This window comes from Gouania willdenowi, chromosome 9 (assembly GCF_900634775.1).
Source record: "Gouania willdenowi chromosome 9, fGouWil2.1, whole genome shotgun sequence".
In the NCBI taxonomy this organism is placed as follows: Eukaryota; Metazoa; Chordata; class Actinopteri; order Blenniiformes; family Gobiesocidae; genus Gouania; species Gouania willdenowi.
This window is the reverse complement of record NC_041052.1, coordinates 23,225,464-23,249,081: the sequence shown is the minus strand read 5'-3', so window position 1 is coordinate 23,249,081 and position 23,618 is coordinate 23,225,464. Positions and strand designations below refer to the sequence as shown.

At 40.8% G+C, this 23,618-nt stretch overlaps 1 protein-coding gene across 1 annotated transcript in view; it reads left to right on the top strand.

Moving 5' to 3' along the window:
* The window catches only part of adra1aa (adrenoceptor alpha 1Aa), a 30,837-nt gene extending 10,405 nt beyond the window's left edge, over nucleotides 1–20,432 (top strand). Inside the window, exons 2-3 of the mRNA XM_028457636.1 lie at nucleotides 3,543–5,000; nucleotides 19,425–20,432. Coding sequence (XP_028313437.1) covers nucleotides 4,100–5,000; nucleotides 19,425–19,987 — 1,464 coding nt within the window. The 5' untranslated portion in view covers nucleotides 3,543–4,099 and the 3' untranslated portion in view covers nucleotides 19,988–20,432. The remainder of the gene's footprint in view (nucleotides 1–3,542; nucleotides 5,001–19,424) is intronic.
* Nucleotides 20,433–23,618: the final 3,186 nt, after the last annotated feature.

Genomic DNA, 23,618 nt, shown 5'->3' with positions numbered 1-23,618 from the left:
TGTCTGCAAAGTTGCTCAAATCTTTATGGTTGCGTTCCTTACTTTAAGAAATCAGCATTGAAGACAACGTTAATTCACTTCCCTGCCTAATAAATCACACTCACTAACAGATGCTGAGATTTACTGAAATCTCATAAAAGGATGCAAAATTTCCTAACCTGCCGTGTGCCTCATCTACTAAGATTGCAGCACAAACCGCTGTGCATGCAGAAGTGGTTAGGTAGACTGTCCTATTTAAATGAGTATTTTGCATGTTTCAAAGTATTCAATATGGAGAATATAGGACAGCTGAGTGGGCGAAAGTGCAAAATTAAGTTTTAGGCTGTTGAATTGGAGCTGCAGCAGATGCAGTCCCTTTCTGCTCTTAGCAGATATCTGAACAAATACTCATTTTTTTAGTGGATACATTCAATTTGTTCAATCATGGATACTATAATGTTGGAATAAATGGAAGTGCTGTTACTTAAATGGATTTAAAAAACGCACTGTTTCTGTTTTGACACTCGTCATGAATGCTTTGGCGAGAGTGGTTGACGTTGGTCTGAACCCCAGAACCTGATCAATGAAGTGGAGAGGGAATGGGGGGGGACGGCGAGCGCAGTAGGAGTGATGCACGTAGCTGCAGCGCAGCCAGAGAAAAGAATGCATGGGTAACCAAGTGCCACACAGGCAATTTAATTTTAGATGGTGGCTGTTATTTTACACTTTATTTCAATAATTTTGATCAATTATTTTTCGATGCCAAAAAAGTTATCTGGAGCATTAAACATTAACTTTAAATGTTGTTCCGGAGACACAACCTGCACTGTTCTTCCTAACCTTTTTACTAACCCAGATGGCTGCCACCACTACTCTACAGACATATCTTAAACTGAGTTGAATATTGTTTTCTTTAAAAAAAATGCATTTTGAACATGATTTCATCAAAGAAAATTATGCTTACGGGGTAACAGTCGCTTAACAAAGTATGTAGAAAAAGTGAAGTGGTGTTCAAACAACGTTCATATAAGATTATTTTCTTGTTTTTGTGTTTGATGAGAGTGTTGTCTTAAGGAAGGGTTAAGGTTGTTTTGTGCTCTGCATCCTCAGAAGTAATAAAGTATGTGGAAAACAATCGAGAGGATTCTATGCATTCTCACTAGTAACTACATTTACTGAATCTTTCATTATTGATTTTCCATCCGTGGAGTGATTCAGGTTGTAAAGTTTGAAAATGTGCTATTTCTAAAGGAATGAAATCACAGATTTATACTGTTTATGCAGATGAAGTGACAATAGAAATCACAACAATCTTTATGGCTTCATATTTGCCACTCCTGTCTCTCTGGTGTTCCTCACGGTATACTTGAGCACACTTTCTCCTGAGGAACTCTGGGCTGTTGCTTCTTTGAATGTTTGTGACAGGTAATAATGCGAGAGACCACCACTCAGGCGATGATGATCTTGCCTGGGGAAAGAAAAAAAAAAACATCCTTGAGGCATTCAGGACTTGATGTGAGCCGAGAATTCAAGGAGCCCATCAGGCTCTCAAACCACTTATTCGCACCAAACGTAAAAGTCTTTGAGTTTACTGTTCCGACAATTATTAGTGTGTTTTACCTCTCACTGATCTTCACCCAGATTCATACTGTTCTGAAGTAATGGCTGAATACCTTTTTCCAACAAACATATATCAAACTGACAAACCATAATGGCTGCTTTGACCTCCATCAAGGTTGAGTTTATGAGGATCACAGTTCCACATCATAGCCAACACACACCCACTTAATGATCTATGTGGCAGCCTTGCTGACTCCAGTGCAGGTGTATTATTCTATTATCTCACTGTGTCAGAGAAACAAAGCAAACATAGCGTTACAATTCATAGCAGCAAGTCTCATCCATCATTATAATACCTTGACAGATTTTTATTTCTGTTTTTTTAACAAAGCAATCCATGGAATGTTTGATTTAATCTTTAAATTGAACTATTGGTAACACTTTATTTGAAATTTTATGCAGAAATTATGCTAAATTATGACAACTTTGGAGCTATGTTGGCATTTTTTGGGTTAGGTGGAGGGATCTAGTGGGGTTTGGGTTGACTACAGCCTTCATGACGCCTTATTCATGCTAATGACAGGTGTCATGTCAGCCTTATGTATAAAACTTCAAGTGAAGTGTGACTGAAGCATCTTTGTTTTCGTTTTTTTTTTTTGTTTTTTAGAAAAAAAAAACCACACATTGGATCACATTTTTTTATGTTGCATTAAGTTTTTCAAATGTTTTAAATATATCCCACAATGCCCAGTGTTAGGTTCAATGGTGTCTCTATATTTATTAGTAAACATTCAGTTGTACCTACAGTAGATTGACTGTATCTGTGTGTTAGCCCTGTGGAGAAGTAGAAAAAATCAGGCAATTGAACAATAATAATCTTAATAAATAAATTTAACTTTTTCCAAAAAGACATTCGATTTTAGTGTAATAGAAATCCATAACCAAACTTTTAATTTGTTTTAAAACCTGATCTTCTTCTTATATGTACTGTAAACACTGTTTGCGGTAACTAGTAACTAGTACTGTAACGCAATATATTTCTAAAGAAATAACGCCGTTACCGTTACAATATGGTGCGTTTGTCCGTTACTTTGCTAGCTGCAGTGTACTTCCTGTTTACAGTGGCGCTACATATTTTGCGGGATGCTGTGCCAAACACGGTAAAACAGTAGAAGAAGCATTGTCAGCGTGTTTCTGTTTACATCACGTGCGCCAATCATGGCGAGTCAATGCGAGAGCAGGACGAGCTTCTCAGAGTGGAAATACTCGCATTATTTTTGTCTCCAAAAGATGCATCAGTGAAGCTAAGCTAACGCTGCGGCTGGATTTTAACAGACTATGACTGTTTTCCAGGAACAGGTCAGCCAAACTATTGCACGGTATGTTGTTGTAAATAAGCAGCCTGTCGCTGCTGCTGAGTCACTGCTAACAGCAGCTCATTAACATGATATGTTTAGCATTGTGTAGCTGAGAAAATTGCCGTGAATTAGTTTTTCCACATTTATTTTCATAAGCATTTTCAACAGCAGAATGTGCACCTGGAATATGCACAGCTTACTTTACATTACTGTGCTAAGGCTGAAATATTACTGTTTTAATTTTGGAGCAGCTGTTTTGTGCTTTATATGCACATCATTTATGGTTGTTTTATAGCAGTTGATCAGCAGTGGATTATTATATTATTACAGCACTAAGATGAAGCTGTATGGACACAAATGACCCAAAATAAATAATACATTCTTTAATTCTAAGTAACTCAAAAGTCTCTTTTTCCAGTAACGCATTACTTTTTGGTGTAAGTAATCAAAATAGTAACTGAGTTACTTTGTTAATGAAGTAACTAGTAACGGTAACTAGTTACTTTTTTTTAGTAACTAGCACAACACTGGCCGTAAACATCCAGGCTTCTGCATCAGCCTAAAAAGAAAGAGAAGTCATTTAATTGTATTTCTTTCTCAGATGTTTCCCGTCTCTGACAGTGGAATTCTCTTTCTGTCTTTCAGAACCACTGGATGCTGTTGCCTCAAGCTGCTGAAATGACGCTGAAGCTGTTTCCGCTCCGTGTCTAACAAGGCAACCTGGAGCCTGACTGATATTCATCGACAATCTCTCTGTTTAAAAAGTGTCTTTTCAAATGAGAGTTGAATAAATTTAGCAGTTTGCAGATTTGTGCAGCCATCTGTCAGCCCCTCCTCTAATGCTTTTAGTGTTTTGTTGCAGCTGCATAATAACAGTTTTGCCATCAGTAACAAGATGGATTATCTGATTTCATCGCAGTAGGTTTCATCTGCATATATTACACTTCTCTTGCGCTGTTTATGCATCCATATCTTCATTTTATTCCTTTTGATGCATTGCTAGTGTAATGGCTCATTTGGTGGATGCGTCATTATTTAAATTATGTTTTGACAAGATAGGCTTAATATCATCATTACTTTAATGGCTTTTCTAGGAAAGTCCTGATGTCCTGTTTCTCACTCAGTGAACTTCTAAAGAAGGCTGTTCAAGCCCCTTTTTGCTGCACAGGACAGTGCCCAGTATCAGCCTCATACTGGAACTGATGGTTCCTGTGCTGGACAACATGACCCCAGCTCATCTAATGCAGAAGAACTGCTCCAACTGCAGCCAGGCTTTGGTCCCTGAGCTCAACGTGGTCAAAGCTGTGGCGCTGGGCCTGATTTTGGGCGTCTTCATCGTGTTTGGTATTGTGGGAAACATCCTGGTGATCCTGTCTGTGGTTTGTCATCGACACTTGCGGACTGTCACACATTATTTTATAGTTAATCTGGCGGTGGCAGATCTGCTTCTGAGCTCTACTGTGCTGCCTTTTTCTGCCATTTTGGAGATTCTGGACCGTTGGGTGTTTGGACGGGTCTTTTGTAATGTTTGGGCAGCTGTGGACGTGCTCTGTTGCACAGCATCCATCATGAGCCTCTGTGTGATCTCTGTGGACCGCTACATTGGAGTTAGTTACCCTCTGCGTTACCCGGCTATAATGACCAAACACAGAGCTCTGCTGGCAGTCATGCTGCTCTGGGTGCTTTCTATCATCATTTCTATTGGACCTCTAATCGGCTGGAAAGAGCCTGCCCCAGAGGATGAATCCATTTGCAAGATCACAGAGGAGCCAGGCTATGCAATCTTCTCCGCTGTGGGTTCCTTCTACCTTCCTCTGGCCATCATACTGGTCATGTACTGCCGAGTTTACGTGGTTGCTCACAGAGAGAGCCAGGGCCTCAGAGAGGGCCAGAAGACTGAGAAATCCAACACAGAGGAGGTGATCCTAAGGATACATCGAGGCAACACGGCCGCATCAGATGAGGAGGCCCTTCGGAGACGCACACATTTCGCCCTACGACTGCTGAAGTTCTCGAAAGAGAAAAAGGCCGCCAAGACTCTGGGCATTGTGGTTGGCTGCTTCGTCTTGTGCTGGCTGCCTTTTTTCCTGGTGCTTCCCATTGGTGAGTAATGTCAAGTCAATATGTTTTAAAAGTGTTTACTTGTCTTTTAGATAAGATGTGATGTTGATGTTAACAAAGATGACTCTATCCATCCTCCAGACACTTTTACTCTGTTTGAGGTTATTGGGCTATGGCGCCTAATAGAATACAACATGAAAGAGTTGGCTAAATCATTGAAGGCATTGAGGGCCTCTGATTATCTGGGATCACGGAAAATGGATGGAAACAATGGAATTCCCTTAATGAAACAGAAATAGCAATACTGTTGTTGTTTTTATTATTATTATTATTATTATTATAAACAAAAGCCAGCAGAAATTGCAATATGACAGAAAATATACCCTAACATTAGACTTAGACCAACTTTAATGTTATTAATATATGCACAGTTTCCAAAATTAAAATTTAGTTGCACAACTCAAGCATAATATAAGAACTCTAAAATCAATAAAGGAGAAAAACAGTAAAAAAAAAGTGGAGCAAATGAAATGTTATTAAAAGTGCAAAGTGGCAGTGCAGAGGAACAGTGAGGTGGCTCCGTAACATGCATTTTTTATTGCGAAATTTTTCATTATAAACAGTTGGACAAAAAGACAAAAATGTCTATTGTTGTGTAAAATGTGACGTACTACGATGCAGGAAATGGAAATAGCTACATGACTCGGACTAAACCCTCATCATCAAATTTTGGGAAAATATCACACATTCACATGTAATTTCCCACCGTAAAACAGGTGGCCAAAGGTGTAGCAACTTCACCAATCAGACAGATGTCAAATCTGGTGCAATTTTAGCGCATGCATTTGGCTCAAATATAGCGCATAAATAATACATTAATAACAATAGCTAACTTCATCCATGTTTAGCATGATTTGGGGAATTTTAAAAGTCTCAGTGCTAATCAACAATGATTTCTATTAGGTCGCATTTTAAAGCCAACCAATTTTGTTCAACTGGATTTCAAAACGCTTTAATAGAGGAGTAATGTGTAAAAACTACACAGCCAACAATGTTACATTTATTGTTTGCTGCTCTAATATTCAAATGAAATGTCCAGTTATTTTAAACTTTTGGAGCAGAAATACGTTTTATTTTTATACAGCACAGCATTGATGGTGCAAAGAATACAGTGATGCATACTGTTGTGTTTATGGTCTGCAATACTATAGGAAATTGCAGGCAATTATTCACAATGATCATTAAAGTTAAGTTTTGATAATGGGCCATGTGTGGTCCCTTGGTCATTATACAAATGGCTCTACCTTAACCCTTACTGCTGTGCTTCTTTGAAAGCAATTAGTTTGTGATCACAATGATTACAATTAACCCACCATTGGCTGTTACCATGGTTTACCTTCACCAGCTCAGGAAGAGGCAAGAAATCCCCTCTTTCTTGCCTTTGTGCAGACCTTTAACAGCATTGATTACATGTTTGCTTTTCACAATGAACCAAGATGCAGCTCATTTTATTTTAGATTTGAATTTGCCAAAATCACACTACAACTGGTGCTTTTCTTTCAGAGAATAGAGTGAAATCTATTACATGAAAATCGCTGAATGCAAAATATGTCGGTGGAAAACATTCATTCAGGTTTACTCACACATATTTGTCCACTGAGAGTCAATATAATTACCTGAAGACTTATGCATGCACAAACCATCAGCATATTCCCTTTTAGCTTCGAGGCAGCACGTTTTATACAAATGCAATACCTGACATTGTGTTATCAATTTGACAAAAGTCACACCATTTTAAGAGAGCTGTTAACTTCTTTCCTCATTACATCAATCTCTTTTACTGCCAGGATTTAAGTGCCAGTAAATTTAATAGTAAAATGACAAGTCTTATGGTCTCTGGTGATAGATTTTTTTCCTTGACCGAGTAGTCGTTCTATATTTAGACTCCATAAATATTTGAGATTGCTGACATTGTCCGGCATCCTCCTGTCTGTAAACAAAAGCACTGAAAGCAGACGGGCAATATTTCAAGCGTGGACACTTGCATGAGGTGTCATCCATGGGCTCTCACGCCTTTCCTCACCCTGGTGTTGTGACTCATTTCATCACAATGTCACTTCTTCTTTGACAGATAAAGCAATCACACTGGTATCTGATCATAACATGCTCCTCAAGTCCGCAGCTTGACAGGAACACTTCATAGGAAATAATTGCACGACTCACCAGCCTTTTCAGCTTTATTCATGCTTTTGCCAATATTGTGTGATTGAAATATGATTTAAGCAGATGTGAGATAATACTAAATAATATTACATGCACTCTCCACATAGGTGTGAGGATAATGAAAAGGTATCACAGAGTTTTGACATATGCTGGCTTTTGAAACAGTTCCTGGAGCAAAATGTTTTTAATGACAATTAATAATGGAAAAACTTTAGTAATCGGTAATTGGAGCTATTTATAGATTATCCTTCTCTGTCCTTAACATTCCAAGTTTCAGGTATGTGTCAAGGACATAAAGTGTGAGACATTAAAATACTGACTGTGCTCTTTGTTGTGCATTTTTTTCCTATTATCATCTTCAAATAAAATTTAAAATCTCAGTGATCCACATTCGTTCTACGTAATGCATGCAGGGATTTGATTTGCTTCTTTAAAATTCAGTAAGCAGTTTAGATAAAAAAATTACTGTTTTGGATTTTTTTGTCCATCTTCAGGGCTTCCTTAATTTTCTACTAACTTATCTGGCAGCAGGCAGCTGTTTGAAATTAAAAAGCTGATGGAAATACGTGAGTATGTAATTACTTCCCATTTTAAAAGCCAGATATCATACTGTGAATCAAGGACAGAAGTAAAAGGGGAGAAAATATTTGAACTTTCCTGGAATAACACAACTCCATGTGCACGTACAATGATTCATGTCTGTACATTGTTGTTAAGCATTACCAGAAATAGACAATGACTAATAGAAACACTGAGACCAGTGGGATCAAGATCACGTCTCTGTGGCCTGTTTGGGCGACTTTATCCGCATTTGTGGTCTGAAGGTATGAGTCACTTTTTTTTTTTTTATCTTTTCATTTGACCTCTGCCTCTTTATTTACCTGCACTAGTCATCATCTGTAGTCATTAGCTTCTCTGCTTTCTTCGTGTGAAACGTGGGCATACCAGCCTGTGTGATTTTCCTGCCTGTGAAACTATGAACTGCAGTTTAGCCGTGGTATAGCACAGCAGGGAAAATAAGTGTTTGCCCAACCAGCCCATGTTTACTCAGTAGATCAATAGATGGCTTAAGAGAGAGTGGGGTTCATCAAAACTGCACTTGTAGACTGTTTTGTTTATAATTTTTATGTGAAAACATAATAGGTGTTGAGTTTTGGGGTGGAAGGATCACTTTTTTGTTGTTTGCAGATGATGTGGTCCTATCAACTTCATTGAATAATAACCTCCAGCTCTTGCATCAGTGGTTCTATTTCACCCTTCCTGATCACCAGAGGCGGTGCTTCAAGCACTGTATAATACCGTCTCGTGAAGACGCAGGTCGAGTGTAATACCAACAAAGCCACGTGTGACCCTGAGGACCCGGTAGTCTATAACTTCTGGTTCCGTCCGAGGTCCTGTCTCTTGAATCTTCGTGCGTACGCAGGTTGTGTTTTGAGAGCGTCTGTGGCTTCGCTGAAAAGGAAGTCCATGGTTTATCTTGTAGCTGCTCGCTGGTAGCTCCGTGACATATTATTGTCGGAATAGCGGAGTCCCCGCCCTCCAGGAGCTGCAGCGGCTGTCCCGGAAAGCTGTAACTCACTCTTTCCCGAGGCTGTTTGGTACACACCTTGCAGAGGTGAAGGCAGCATGTTTGCTTCCCTCTCCCTCTGAGGGTACTTTCTTAGTTACTCTGTAGGGCTCTACACTAACTTTTCCAGTGGTGGCGCTGGTGTGACTAACTTTCTCAGTTGGTTGCACCAGCGCAGAATTTGGTCGCACCCTTTTTTTTCAAACCATGCATGCTGATGAATAGTTGATTTAATTGGCGTGACGTAGTTGAAGTAAAGATTGACAGTGACTCAAGATATATTTAGCAAAATGTTTTAATGTTTTCGTGTCAATATTAAGTTTTCAAGCAGTTAATGTATTTGAAAGTTAAATGAATCTGTCCCCACACAATTAAAATCTCTATTTTCTTCCAGAATACTGTTTTTGTTGGTTTAGTTATCTTATACAGGGATTTAAAACTTATGGTTGGCGACAAGTGCAAGGAAAGTTGATGGTCTGTAAATGTTGCAGGAGGTGAAGTAGGAAGGTGGCCGAGTCATTGCACAACGTGATTTATTTCTAGGTTAGGGTTAGGGGAGCTCAGGCATTTCGGCCCACAGCTGAGCAGATGGATCGGAAGGGTCCTCGATGGGGTCTGTAATGCGTATGGCTTTAGCTCGCCTACAACTTGATGCCCCACAGGTTCAAGGCGCTCCACCAAACACTTTCTTCAAGCGCACTCTGACCCCCGTACCCTTCTCCGTACCTCCCTCAGAGAATTACCTGAGGGAGCTGCATTCTTACTGGCGGAACCCTAGGGCACACCGCCACCCATCAGCTGACGGTCGCACCCTTGCGGCAATGCACGAGGATGCCAAGTTTGGTCTGGGGCATATGCCGGTGGTGGAGCCCGCCAGATGAGGCTCTCAGACCGAAGGCATGGTGTCCTCGTCCCCAGTGCAGAGTGACAGATGACCTGCTCATCAAGGCATACAAGGCAGCAGCGCGCATGGGTAGGATTGGCAACTCAATGTCCCACCTCCTGCTGGCTCTCTCAGCATCACTGCAGGAAGCGTCAGTGGACTCTTCACTGCACAGCTTCAGTGACGCTCCTTTTCAGGCATTTGCACTAATGACACAGGAAATGGGATGCACAATGTCCACACTGGTCCAGGCCCGTCAGCAGGTGTGACTGGCACAGTCGCCACTAACAGAGGCATGTATGTGGACTCTGCGCAGTGTTCCGGTGGAGCCGGGGTTGCTGTTCTGATCCGCAGTCGCATCTCGCGGGTCTGAACAAAAGCAGACCCTCCACTAGTAGGCGGAGTCTAGCCCAAGCCACTCGGCCGCAAACTTACTAACCAACGGGCTACTCTGCCCCAAGGCCAATGGAGCACAGACCCCGGCAATGACCTGGGCAGCACAGTGCTGGGTCAGAAACCGAAGGCTGGCAGAATGTAAGCCGTCAAAACTGTGACCAGCAGCAGGCCCCACGCAGCTCTCTCACCACTGCAGGCACGCGGCATGAAAATACTGCCTTACCTGGACTACTCGCTGGTGTGTGCACCATCCAAGGTGCAGGTAACTCAGGACACGTCAGTCCTTCTTGTCCACGTTGCTCGGCTGGGCCTCAGAGTGAACTTAGTAAAAAGTTGCATGGTTCTCTCCCAAACCATAACATTCCTTGGAGTGGATCTGGACACCGTAGTCATTAAGGCATGTCCATCAAGATCGTGGGTGGACGACATCCTTTGTCTTCTCCTTCAATTTTGAGAGGGGGCATGGCTACCTTATATCCACTTTCTGTGCCTCTTGGGGAAGCTAACAGCTGTCATTCACTTGGGCCTGCTAACACTGCGCCCACTCCAGCACTGGCTGATTTGCTTGGCCCTGGATGCCAGGCTGCACAGTCACAGGCAAAAAAAGGTCAGGGTATCCCTACAGTGCATCTAGACCCCGTCAAAATTGACTCATCAGTCCTTAATGCTCCAGGGCATACCCGTGAGCCCTGTCCCAGCCTGCAGGGAGATTATTACAACGGATGCCTCTCTGTGAGGGTGGGGAGTGGTCTGGGAGAACCGCAGACCCCAGGGATGTTGGTCGGCTCAGAAGCTCCCAGCAGGCATGTACTGATTTGGGCAGACAATACTGCTGTTGTCTCCCAGGTCTACCACCAAGGGGGGACGAGATCGACCCAGTTGCTGCACGTGACTTCTGTATGCTTTCCCACCCATACCACTAATCCCAGCCGTGCTCCAGAGGGCTCTCCAGCAGGGCTACAATATATATATATTCTGGTGGCCCCTTTCTAGCTAGGCAGGACGTGGTTTCCCCTGCTATGCCAGCTTTATTGTGCTCCACCTTGGAGTCTACCCAACAGGCCGGACCTCCTGTCCCAACTGAAAGGTCGGATTTGGCATCCCAACCCTCGTCGCCTACAACTGTGGGTATGGCACAAACCGCTACTAGGTGAGTGCTCAGACGCTGTCCTCCATACACTCCTTAATGCCAGGGCTCCTTCTACAAGGATACAATATGAGAATAGGTGGCGGCTGTTCTCAGCCTGGTGTATAAAGATTGGGGAGAACCCTACACACTGCTCTTTTCTGGTAATCCTGAGTTTTCTTCAGTCGCTTTTGGAGAATGGGCATTCTCTGCAATATCCTCCCAGCACATGCGAGTGGAAGGTGCTACAGTGGGGGCTCATAAACTGATGTCACTCTTTCTGAAAGGGGCTTTAAAGCTTTGGCCTCCAATGGCCCCAAAGGCTTCATCATGGGATCTGCCCTCAGTCCTGGAGGGATTGTGCTCTCCCTCCTTTGAGCCCGTGTTGCAGGTGGGGTTGGCATGTGTGTCAGAAAAGGCGACTTTCCTGCTGGCGATCAGCGTGTGAGTGAGCTCCATGCATTAACAGTCAGTGAGTCATGCTTGAGGTAAAACCCAGACGGGACTGGGGTTACTCTGTGGCCTTTTTCTATCTATCAGGATCCCATAGTAATCAACTTATTCAACTGGCACAATTTACACCCTCAGTTGAAGTAGGGACTGAGAAATCTGAGCTACTGTTTCCTGTCCGAGCACTGAGCGCCTATATGACAGCGACAGCTAACTTTCGCTGTTCAGATCAACTGTTTGTGTGTCACAGCGGACCCAGAAAGGGGCGTGCCTTATCCAAACAAAGGCTTTCCCACTGAATTGTTGATGCCATCACCCATGCACATCGTGCAAAGGGTGATTCTCCGCCACAAGGAGTGAGCCATTCATGGGCTGCTATGAAGGGGTGCCCCTAGAGGCAACTTGTGCGGCGGCATCATGAATTGATGATCTAATAATTGCAGCAAGAAATGAAAAGGTCATGAAGGATGCAAAAGAAATGCTTTCTGAAAAATGTAAGAACTCAAGCATTTTTTAGGTATTGATTTTACTCACTCTGATGGATGTGTAAAAATGTCTCAGGAAGCTTATGTCAAAAACATATTAGAGAGGTTTGACATTCAAAACTGCAAACTCTGAGAAACTCCCTGTGATCAAAAGCTGTGCGACACAGACAATGTTGTAAATTTGTGTGATGTTAGAATGTACAGAGAGGCTGAGAGCATAATATTTCTATACCTTATATATTTAACAACATGTACATGCCCAGACTTAAGTTTTGTGGTAAGCAAGCTTTCACAATACTCTTGTGAACCAACAGAGGAATATTGGGTAACTGTGATGCATGTACTAAGATACCGGAAATGTACTACAAACAAGGAGTTGTGTTTCATGCAAATCAACAATGAGGTTTTAGGCCTAGTAGCCTATAGTGATGCGGACTGGATAGCAGACAGCTCAGACAGGAGCATCACAACAGGCTACTATGTAAGCCTAAGTAAAAACAGTTCTTTTGTTTCTTGGAAAACAAAGAAACAGCCTACAGTAGCGCTCTCAGTATGTGAAGCAGAATATATGGCTCTAGCTTCTACAATGCAGGAGTGTATATATCTAGAGCAGCTATTAAAAGGTATAGATGACTATAAATACAACCAAACAGTGGTGTATGAAGACAATCAGGGAACGATCGCTTTAGCCAAGAACCCTGTAGGCAGACAGAGGTGCAAACATGCGGACATTAAATACTACTTTGTAAGGTCCGTCGTAAACGAAGGAACAATGTCCCTGGTGTATCGCACTGCTGAAGAAATGTTGACAGATGTCATGACTAAACCTGTCACTAAACTGAAACTCAGAAAGTTTGCAGGTCTTATGTCTTAAAGAGTGAAAAACACACCTGTATTAAATTTTATTACAGGAACATTTTTGTTTGGATTTCAGCAAACCGAGTACAAGTGGGGGTGTTAAGAGACTCATGTATTGTGTGTACTCAGTTTTTGTTTTTGGTGTTGTGTAGCGCATTGTGTTCGCCACTGTGTGGCGCAGTGTTTTCTTTTCTTTGACTTCTCCTTTTGTACCAGAAGATGTGCGTTATATAGTAAAAATGTGCCTTGTCGGTTAATGAGCACTTGTTGCCTCCAGCAGATTCTTTTGAGTTCAATGCTGGTGAGGCTGCGGACCTCAACAAGAACAATGTGAGCACAAGTTGACAAAATGAGTTCCACCTCTGCAGGGTAGCACGGCTCAGCCTTAGACAATAGTTGAAGAGCTCAGAGTAAAAACACTGCTCTCCCTGTGTGGATCAGTGCCATTTTATGTTAATCTGGTTTTTTGATTTGATTTAATTTTATTTGAAACATGAACACAACAGCAGTGTGTCACACAATGAGGGAAAAATATTATTATAACAATAGTATTTTTATAATTACAACACACAAACTGTTCCACAACCTGGTACCGTTTACTGACACACAAAAGCTTCTTTTTTTTTTATTTTCTGTGCGTGTAGTGACCGAAAGTTATATTTGTCTCTTAAGTCACAAGTCTCAAGTCTCCTCAATAAACAATTTCTGAATATTTTTAGGGAGACGTTTTTGTTGTGCTTTAAATGCTATTTTACTAGTTTATAAAGCTACAATTTCTGCTAAGGTTAGTAATTTAGATTTATTGAATAGTGGCTCGGTGTGGTCCAAATATCCTGTATTATGAACATAAGGTATTGCTTGTTTTTTAAGTGAAACTAATGGTTGTATTCTTGTTTTGTAGTTATTTCCTCAAACTTCTGCACAGTATGTGAGATATGGTAATACTATTAAACAGTAGGCGTGTGCTGAAATCTAAAACATGTATTGCTGTGTTGAGTGCGGCCATACTTTTTGAAATCTTTTTTTGAACATTTCATATGCATTTGCCAATTAATTTGGTTGTCTAGTATAATGCTGAAAAATGTAGTTTCGTTTACTTGTTTAATATGATTGCCATTAAGAGAAACCCTAATTTCAATATTATTTGGTCTGTTTTCAAAATTCATTATTTTTGTTTTGTCCATATTAAAGGATAGTTTGTTGATAGCAAACCAGGTTCTTATTTTACTGAATTTATATGCATATTAATTGTTGTAGATCACTGCTGGAGCAAAAAAGATTTGTGCCATCAGCAAACAGTGTCAGTTTAAATAATGTAGACACAAATCATTAATGTAGAGAATAAACAATTTTGGACCCAATATAGATCCCTGGGGAACTCCACAGGTAACATTTAAGAAAGTCGAACAATGTGCCCCTAAACTAACAACTTGCTTTCTATTGCTCAAAAAGCTCTGCACCTAATCAAAAGCCAAAAGCGGGGCGATCGTGGCTCAGGTGGTAGTGGGTCATCTTCTGATCGAGAGGTTGGGGGTTCGATCCCGTACCTGACTATGTGTCGAAGTGTCCTTGGGCAAGACACTGAACCCTAAGTTGCTCCCAGTGGTCGACTAGTGCCTTACATGGCAGTCCTGTCCCACTGGTGTGTGAATGTGAGAGTGATTGGGTGAATGAGCTGATATGTAAAGCGCTTTGAGACTGCTTCAGTGTGGTGATAAAGCGCTATATAAATCAAGTCCATTTACCATTTACCATACCTCTGATGCCAAACCTCATTTCCTGAGTAGAATTTCATAATCTATAGTGTCAAATGCCTTGGATAAATCAACAAATATTCTTATAGCATGTTTTTTTTTTTTTTTTTATCAAGACAAGTAGTTATTTCTTCAAATGAATTGATAAGTGCCAATGATGTTGAGCGGTTTGCCCTAAATCCATATTGACATTCGGAGAGTAGATGGTGGTTATCTACGACATTTTCGAAACTGTTATTGAAAATCTTTTTAAGAATTTTGGAAAATTGTGGTAATATTGAAACAGGTCTGTAATTGTTTAAATCATGCCGGTCACCAGATTTATGCAGCGGTATAACTTTAGCTGTTTTCATTGAAGGAAACGTACCAGTACTAAAGGGTTTAAAAGACTGATCAGTAACATGCTGAAGGCATTGGATGTCTCATACTGGCCTGAGAAAACCCTTGGGTGCTCTGGCTGGTGGAAGCGGCTGGGTTGTCGTCACTGGTGCAGCTGCTACCAACAGATGAGCGTAAAACAAACAAATGTGTTTGTTGGTCTGTTGTGTCTCATTGTGTTATAGTGAGTCTGTCCCCAAGCCTTTCTATCTCATGCTGTTTGTAGTCATAGTTTGTTTGCTCTATACCAATTCACTGTCTAGTCTGCAAGTCATCACAGCGATAGTTGCTCTATTTAATCTGAGTCTAGTCCCCTCAAGCTATTAACCCCATGTTTTTTTTTGAAAAGCAGGGGGTTAATGACTTGTGGAGCTAAGACTGTCCCCAGTTAATGCACCACTCCAAAATACGCAGGTATGCTGTGGTATTTGAAACCAGATTGTTTTCAGAAAATGATTTAATAATTTCTGCATGTTCGGGAGGTGAAAACTCTTAGATCAGACTTGTTTGTCTTGCAAATCCCACATGATGCTCAATAGGATTGAAAAAAGAGGGATTAAGGAGATTGTCTCTCAAATCGTTTCCGGAACAATTTGTAAACTTTTCTTTTTGGTGTTCCTGTTTCCACACCAAGAAACTAAAAGTTATTAAATTGCTATTCCATTAATTTCTCAGGCTTTGTGATACACGCTGGCAACCAGACCTCATTATACCCTGTATTGTTTCTGTCAGATTTGCAGTATTGTTTTGAGATAAAGAGGAAAAGGCCTTGTTTGTTGTATTTTCTTTACCATTTTCCAAACAAAATCAAGGTTTATTTCTGTTATGACACTATGTCGCTAAATAAAGTACAGACTGTGCTTCAAAGGAAAGGATATAACTGTGCTCTTCTAACAATTCCCTTATTACTAACTATACTGGTTTTCTTGCACAGAGCTTGAATATTCCGCCTGCGTGTTTGTGTGCGCGCCTTTATTCTGAGAACTCCTATGTACTCCCACAGTTTAAAACCAAGTATGTTTAGCTCATTACGGTTTCTAATTTGGCTTTAGGAGTGAATGTGTGTGGGCGACTGTGATTTGTTTTCTCAGTGTTGGCCTTGGGACAGATTTGTGTTCTGACCAGCCTTGTGTCCAAAGCTATGAACGCTTCACTTACCAGGAGATAGTCGGTACAGAATAAATAGCTTTGAGGTATCTTACAAAATGGCGAAGGTCTTAACTATGGTGACGCTCTACCGCTGCTTGCAGCTCTCTACTACTGTGTTCTGCTAACTCTAATCAAACTTGTTGTCATTGATATTTTAGCCTTGAAAACACTTGTTTTAATTTTTTACCGTACAGTTAAACGTACGAAGGTTAAGTAAAAAGCAATCTCGCCTCTTATAGGCAGTGTAATCTCCTTTAAACTTCCTTTTGTCCTTAGCTTAGCTTAGCTTAAATTTAGTACCTATGGCTTCTCTCTCCTCCCCTCCGCTCTCCTGCCCGGTGTGTACCCAACTGTATGTATCAATGAAGCCAGGTGAGACAAATCAGCTATCTAAACTTGAGGCCTGTCTAAAGGACATTAGGGCCTGGATGGACCAAAATTTTCTTCTTCTCAACTCAGACAAGACTGAGGTCATTGTACTGGGCCCACGACACCTTAGAGAAACCTATGCTAGCCTAACTGCCCTAGATGGCATTACTCTGGCACAAAGCACAACTGTTAGAAACCTTGGGGTTCTATTTGATCAGGATTTATCCTTCAACTCTCACATAAAACAAACTTCAAGAACTGCCTTCTTTCATCTCCGTAACATTGCTAAAATCAGATCTATCCTGTCTCAGGGCGACGCCGAAAAACTAGTCCATGCTTTTGTTACCTCTAGACTGGATTATTGTAATTCTCTTTTAGCAGGCTGCCCGAGCAAGTCGCTTAAGACACTTCAGCTGGTTCAAAATGCTGCAGCACGTGTACTGACTAAAACTAGGAGAAGAGATCACATTACTCCTGTATTAGCCTCTCTGCATTGGCTTCCCATAAAATATAGAATAGAATTCAAGATTCTTCTTCTCACTTATAAAGCCCTAAATGGACAGGCACCAGTCTATCTCAAGGAGCTTGTAGTGCCATACAATCCCCCCAGAACACTACGCTCTCAAAATGCTGGACTACTCGTTGTTCCATTCGTCTCTAAAAGTAGTATAGGAGGAAGAGCTTTCAGTTATCAGGCCCCACTTCTCTGGAACCATCTACCAACCACGGTTCGGGGGGAAGACACCCTCTCTACCTTTAAGGTTAGGCTCAAAACATTCATCTTTGGTAAAGCTTTTAGTTAGGAACCAGCTCATAGTTAAGATGCAATAGGCATAGACTGCCGGTGGGGGGGTCTGGCATGCTCGGTTGGAGAGAGGTTGGAGAGGGCGTTAAGAGAGAGGTCATTTAGGTTAGAGAGAGACCGGAGAGGGTCCCATTCCTCTCTCAAACACTCCCTCTATGTCTGCTTCTTCCCTTGTGTGTTTGCTCCTGTACTCCTTCTGGCTTTTGTCTTGCAGGTCCGTGGGATCCTCAGTGTGGAGTTACAGAGTCTCAACAACTCTGTCTCCACCCTTTCCTCTGCACACACCCAACACAGCATAACGTGGATGGCTGTTCATCATAGGAATGGGATCCACACAAGGTTCCTGCTGCTTAACAGAAGGTTTTCCTTGCCGCCATGATGAATTCATGTTGGGTGTGGGATACATATGTATGTGTATATACGTATATATGCATATGTGTGTATCCATAAAATGAAGAGTCCGTCCTTAAGACTGCTCTACTGTAAAGTGTCTTGAGATACCACTGGTTATGATTTGGCGCTATACAAATAAAAGATTGATTGATTGATTGATATGCACGAAGACTTGAATTATCAAAAAACAAGGGGGGGTCATCATGTTTTATTATCCTTGACTACCTGACAATCGATTGCAAAGGAATTGCTAGCCTTTTTTAGCAGCTGTTGTATAAAGTAAATATATTTTTTGAGTGTTACACATGCCACCAAGCTTAAGATATTCAGAGTTAACAAACTGTAATCTGCCCCTGGTGGACGACGACATTAAACTGACTTTTCCTGTGAAAGTATGCATGAAAGCAAATGTATGAGGGTTAAAGGTTAACACTGATGTTTCCCTGTGTCTCGACAACAAAACAGTTACTGGTCTAGCATAAATAATCAAATCAGTCTTTTTCAGCATTGCTGGGAATAGGAAACGAGTTGAATATTTGGGCTGAAAATACTTGCTCTCCCTCCTTCTCTTTTCTCTGTCCATCTCTGCATCGCACTCTCATATTTTCAGAGCCCACGTACGACAGTTTCCAACAGCTTTACTCAATAAAGCATTTCACAGCACAGCCTCCCACCCTCCACCCCTGACAGAGGAAGGTAGATAAAGATAGATACAGAGCCTTCACAAAGATTTCAGTCGTTTCATTATTCTAGTGTTTCGCTGGCAGCCGCTGAATAAGTCAAGAGTCAGCGACATTTACGGTGACAAACAGGTTGGTGGATAATGTAGGCTTTTGGCCATTACCTTTGCCATTTAATTAGACACTCACACTCCCATTCTCTGCCCTGACTCCTTCCACTAATTAAACACAGAACATTATATTGCATTTGTTGAATATTTACTGAAATTTCTACCTGGATCGCCAACTATAGACTTTAATTGAGTAGAAAGCAGAGATGTGAGCAGACCTATAGACACCGCAAAAAGCTAAAGCCATGTAAGTCACATGAGCTTAAAACAGCTCCAGGAAATAAGTCTTCCTGTCAATGCAGCAAAGCTAAAATATCGCAATTATTGCTGGACAAGCTCTCCTACGTTTTGCCCCCTAAAGCCTAAATCGAATGTTCTTACCCCTGTGGGACAGAAACATTTTCACTGGGTCGTGACCAAATGCCTGCATGGGCAAAAACTGAATAGGATCTATTTTTGGCAGCATTTACTTACTAATACTGTAGATTGATTTTGGAATTTGAAACAAATTAATTTTCCTCCAAGATGTACTTTGGGACCTTTATTCAAAACATTCAAGAAACAAAAGCCTTTCATAATATTACGTTTAAAGTGCATCTCCCCCTTCAATACACATTCAGACAATGGTTTGACTGTTGAATTTAAATTATGGATCTGCCTTTAGATTTGGAACTTTTTCGATAGATAACTCTTAGAGGACATCACCCATCACTTGACTCAAATTTATTATATACGTATCAATATTAATTGTGACCGTCAATTGCATGACAATGGCATATTTGCATCAGATTTTTCACAGAGCTTGTGATTTGATGAAATATGTGTATTTCTTCACTCTAGGGTCCATCTTCCCTGCATACAGACCCTCCGACACTGTATTTAAGATCACCTTCTGGCTCGGCTACTTCAACAGCTGCATCAACCCTATAATCTACCCGTGTTCCAACCAGGAGTTCAAGAAGGCTTTTCAGCGCTTACTGGGAGTTCAGTGTTTAAGAACAACTCCTAGACTGCATCATCATCATCATCATCATCTGAGTGCAGGTCAGAGTCACTCTCAAGGTCACAGCCACCCGCTCACACTGGGCCTGGATACCAGGGGAACCCCCTCCAGACTCAGCCCCTCCTCCTCCATCGCCCTGTCCAGGACTCCTTCCTCCAGGGACAGCAGGGAGTGGAAGGTCTTCTCTGTGGGTCCCGTAGATGGGTCCGGGCCAGCTGATACGAGCAGAGCTAAAGTGGCTAAGCTCTGCAGAAAAAGCTTTCACAGGACATGCTGCTGTTTCCTCGGGTGTGGGACTCCAAGGCATGAGACAAACTGTGGCCAGCACCAACCGGTGGAAAACCTTCCCACCATCAAAATCCACCAACTGTCATTGTCGGAAAAAGGAGAGCCTGTATAGCCGCTGTAATGCTTCATCCATTAGTCATGATTTCTCTCTCAAGGTCACAGATGAGAATATGTTCGTTTGGCTCACATAACCCCACAGGACCTGTATTGGTAACGTGGCTGCTTTGAAACTGAAATGTAAAGCACTCCAGCTTTTGATATGAAACCGTAATCTTTTCTTTATAGAAAATCATCCAAATTATAGTCATTTTCAAGGAAGAAGAGAAATAGCATTCAGCCTCTTCGGGAAAGATATGCTTTTGATGTAGAGCTGCCATTCCAAAACTCAGGAATGACACAACACTTTTAAAATCCTTCAATCGTTCAATACCAAAAATAATCCTGACGTGAACATTTATTCTTCTTTTTTTCATGATTTGCATATTTTTTATAAGAACTATTTACCTGTTTGCATTTTGGATTGATTCCAACCTCATTTGCAAAATTGAATATTGAAAGCTTTCTATGTTGTTATTGTAAATGACCTTGAGCCCAATTGTTGGTGTAAAAGAAGGCACTTGGGCGGACCAAAAACAGAAAGAAATGTTTACATTTTCTAATGATTGAGCAAACGTTTAAATGTGAAAATGTAACAATACGTTTTATATTGCATGATTTTATAAACTGGCTGGTTTTGCAATGCTAATGTGGTCTTGAAAAATGTCCTGATGTTGCTCTGATTTTGAAACTATTGTTTGTGTACTGCTCTGCTCACATAAAAAGCCCAGGAACCCTGAGTACTTCTGTGTAATGTTGAAAAACCAATTGTCATATTAATAAGAAGTAGCTTACAAAAGGCAATTTGGGTTTTAAGTTGTCTTTTTTTCTTCTCGTTGTTGTTGTTTTTGCTTTGGCATGTCACAATCCCAGATATTCTTGCTCATTTGTCCGCATCCCACAATTCTGTGTCAGCTGAAGCAGATGGATGTCTTAATTGCTCAGTGGAAATTTATCTGAGCATGTGGTCGCTGCATGGCCTCAATCCTGAACAGCCCCCAAGCCTCTTAAAATATCTGTCAGATTTAGAGATGTTAAGCTAAATCATACACAGTTGCTGACGTTCTCCTCTTTGTGTCAAGCTCTATGTACAACTTTTTTACTCACAATCCACAAGGGAAGTGTGTTAAGTGCAAATTCAAGACTGCAAAATGTAAAGGCATCAAAGGGCAAGAGGACGACTTCTGCCAGCAGTATTGATTGATTTCTCCCACTATCTTCCCCAGCTCAGGGATCTCTGGTTTTATGCAGCTGGCTTCATTAAACCTTCTTATTCTCGGTGGAAGAAGCGGAGATGGCAGCAGCTCCTCTGCGGGGGTGGAACACAGCGAGAGTGGAGGTCTATGTTGGTGCTGTCATTGACTGGCATGTCTGTGAACCTGTAAATTACACCCAATCTATGTCGGGGCCATTAGGGGAAGCACTACCAACTCCAGTTATAAACCACAAATGGCACATGACCTAATTCACCCCTGCCTCTATTAGTTTTCTTGATAGACAAAGGTAATATTAGAAACCAAAACCTTGACCGTTAAATACCTGATTACATTGCTTCATAATGAGATATCACCTCTTCCCGGGCAGGAATTGAATGAAGCAGCATCAGATAACATCTGATCTCCACATTTCTCATGCAGAAGATTAATTTCATGTTGGCCTACTCTGTGATAGAATATCTATATTATCTGTAAACCCTTTGTGTTTCTTCACAGCGCCTTCGTTCTGATTAATGCTAATTACACAGTCATTGGCTCTAAAGAGGAATAAATTCAATCAGCCTCGATTATCATGGAAAAAAAAAAGTGTGGTCATGATGGATCAATTCTACAAGGTATTGAAAGCTGAAAATAGTAACATGTAGTGAAAGCATAGCCAGGATTGCTGGTGACTCATGTATGCACATCCTCCCCGAGAGGATTCAGCTGTGCAAAGTCTTTTTTTTCCCCTCTCTGTCTCTCTCTCTCTCCATTCTGAAGCTCTGATCAGTGGGTGGAAGATGCTGACATTATAGGATTCCCCTTTCCAGTTTATTCACAGTCCCTCATCAAGACTCAGTCCTAATTGGACAACTGTCAAACAACAAGGAGGAAAGGGGGGCTCACTGTAACTAATCACATAACTTTTGTTGATGTGTGCATTGAGTGTGACACAGCCTGGTGGAAGTGTCCCTGTGGGCGAGGTGGCTGAGGAGCTGGAACATGAAGAAGACTCCAACGCCTCCCTGCATTTACTCCGTCTGTTTGCAACGATGTGGTGTGACTCAACAAAAACAGCCACAAACAACTTGGAAATAGTTAACAGTCATATTCAATAAGTCAAATGGACATGATACAATATAAATGCTTTTATGATTTCTATGAATCATACACAGGAATCAGAAATGAACATATTTACCTTTTTGGACAATTCAATCTCTAAGTTGGTTTGGCATTTGTGAGGATGAGACTATAAAGATGCACTTTATGATGATCATGCCATTTGCTAATGCAGATATCCACACAACATCCAGAAATAATATCAACATTACATTTTAATATGTTAAAAAAAATATATATATATATGTATCAACAAACAGACCATTTTCTCTATCTTTAGAGATTAAATATTCCTGGACTGAATGTCACACTCCCTTTAACGTCTTATCAACTCTAAAATAATAACCAAAGAAATTGTGTGAAACAGCCCTCTAGTGGTGAAACCAACGCACTACCTTCTCAGGAATAGATGAGATGATAAATGCATCAGGTTCATTTTATCTTTCATTTAAAAGCCTAAACTTGCATCTCAAAATGATTTCTCTTCAATAGTAATGTAACTTGTCATTTCAATGATAAATGTGCATGCAGAAACAAAAATAGTAAGACATTTGTTTCTTTTAAATGTCAAATTTTGTAGTTGATGTTTTGTGAGATTGTCAGATATTTTTAATCTATTTTTTAAAGTATATATTTTAATCATTTAAATGCTCTGTTCAAGCTGGTAAAGATAAAATTGTTTAAATACTGCACATAAAATGTATTTAAATAATAAAAGGATTAACGATAAGTAAAACTAAAGGGTGTCTTAAAACATATAAACATGTGTTCAAAAAGATCAATTATAATAGTAAATTATAATAGTCCTATAAGGCACCATGATTTAGATTCTGTTGATTAAAGAGGACAGGTTGTGGGATGGAACAATATAATGGATTCACTGGTGAGTGATGTTAACGACTAGTCTAGTTATAGTGGTTTATGGCATTATAGGTACAATATGTTCATTTTTATGCATAATATTAAATGTGTTATATCTGTCAGGAAGAAGGCAAAGTCTGCTTCCCTGGTGACTTTCAGCAATCCAAACTTATGAACATTTGGGTGTAATATCGCCTATTTATTCACAGTTGTGTGTCATTTGAACTGGTGGTCTGTCCAGGACAATTTAGTCACTCGGCCCTGATCAAGAGCCACCAATTTGAAAAATCAATTTTTCAAGACAATCTTCATATAAAACCTTTTGGATAATGGTAGGGGCTTTGAAAACAACTCAATAAATCTTCATCTGTGATTATTTTAATTTAAATTTGACTACATCTCCCCTAACATCAAACTCAGTTCTCTCACATTGATGAGCTGTTAACCCCTAAAAAGACCCAAAACTAAATA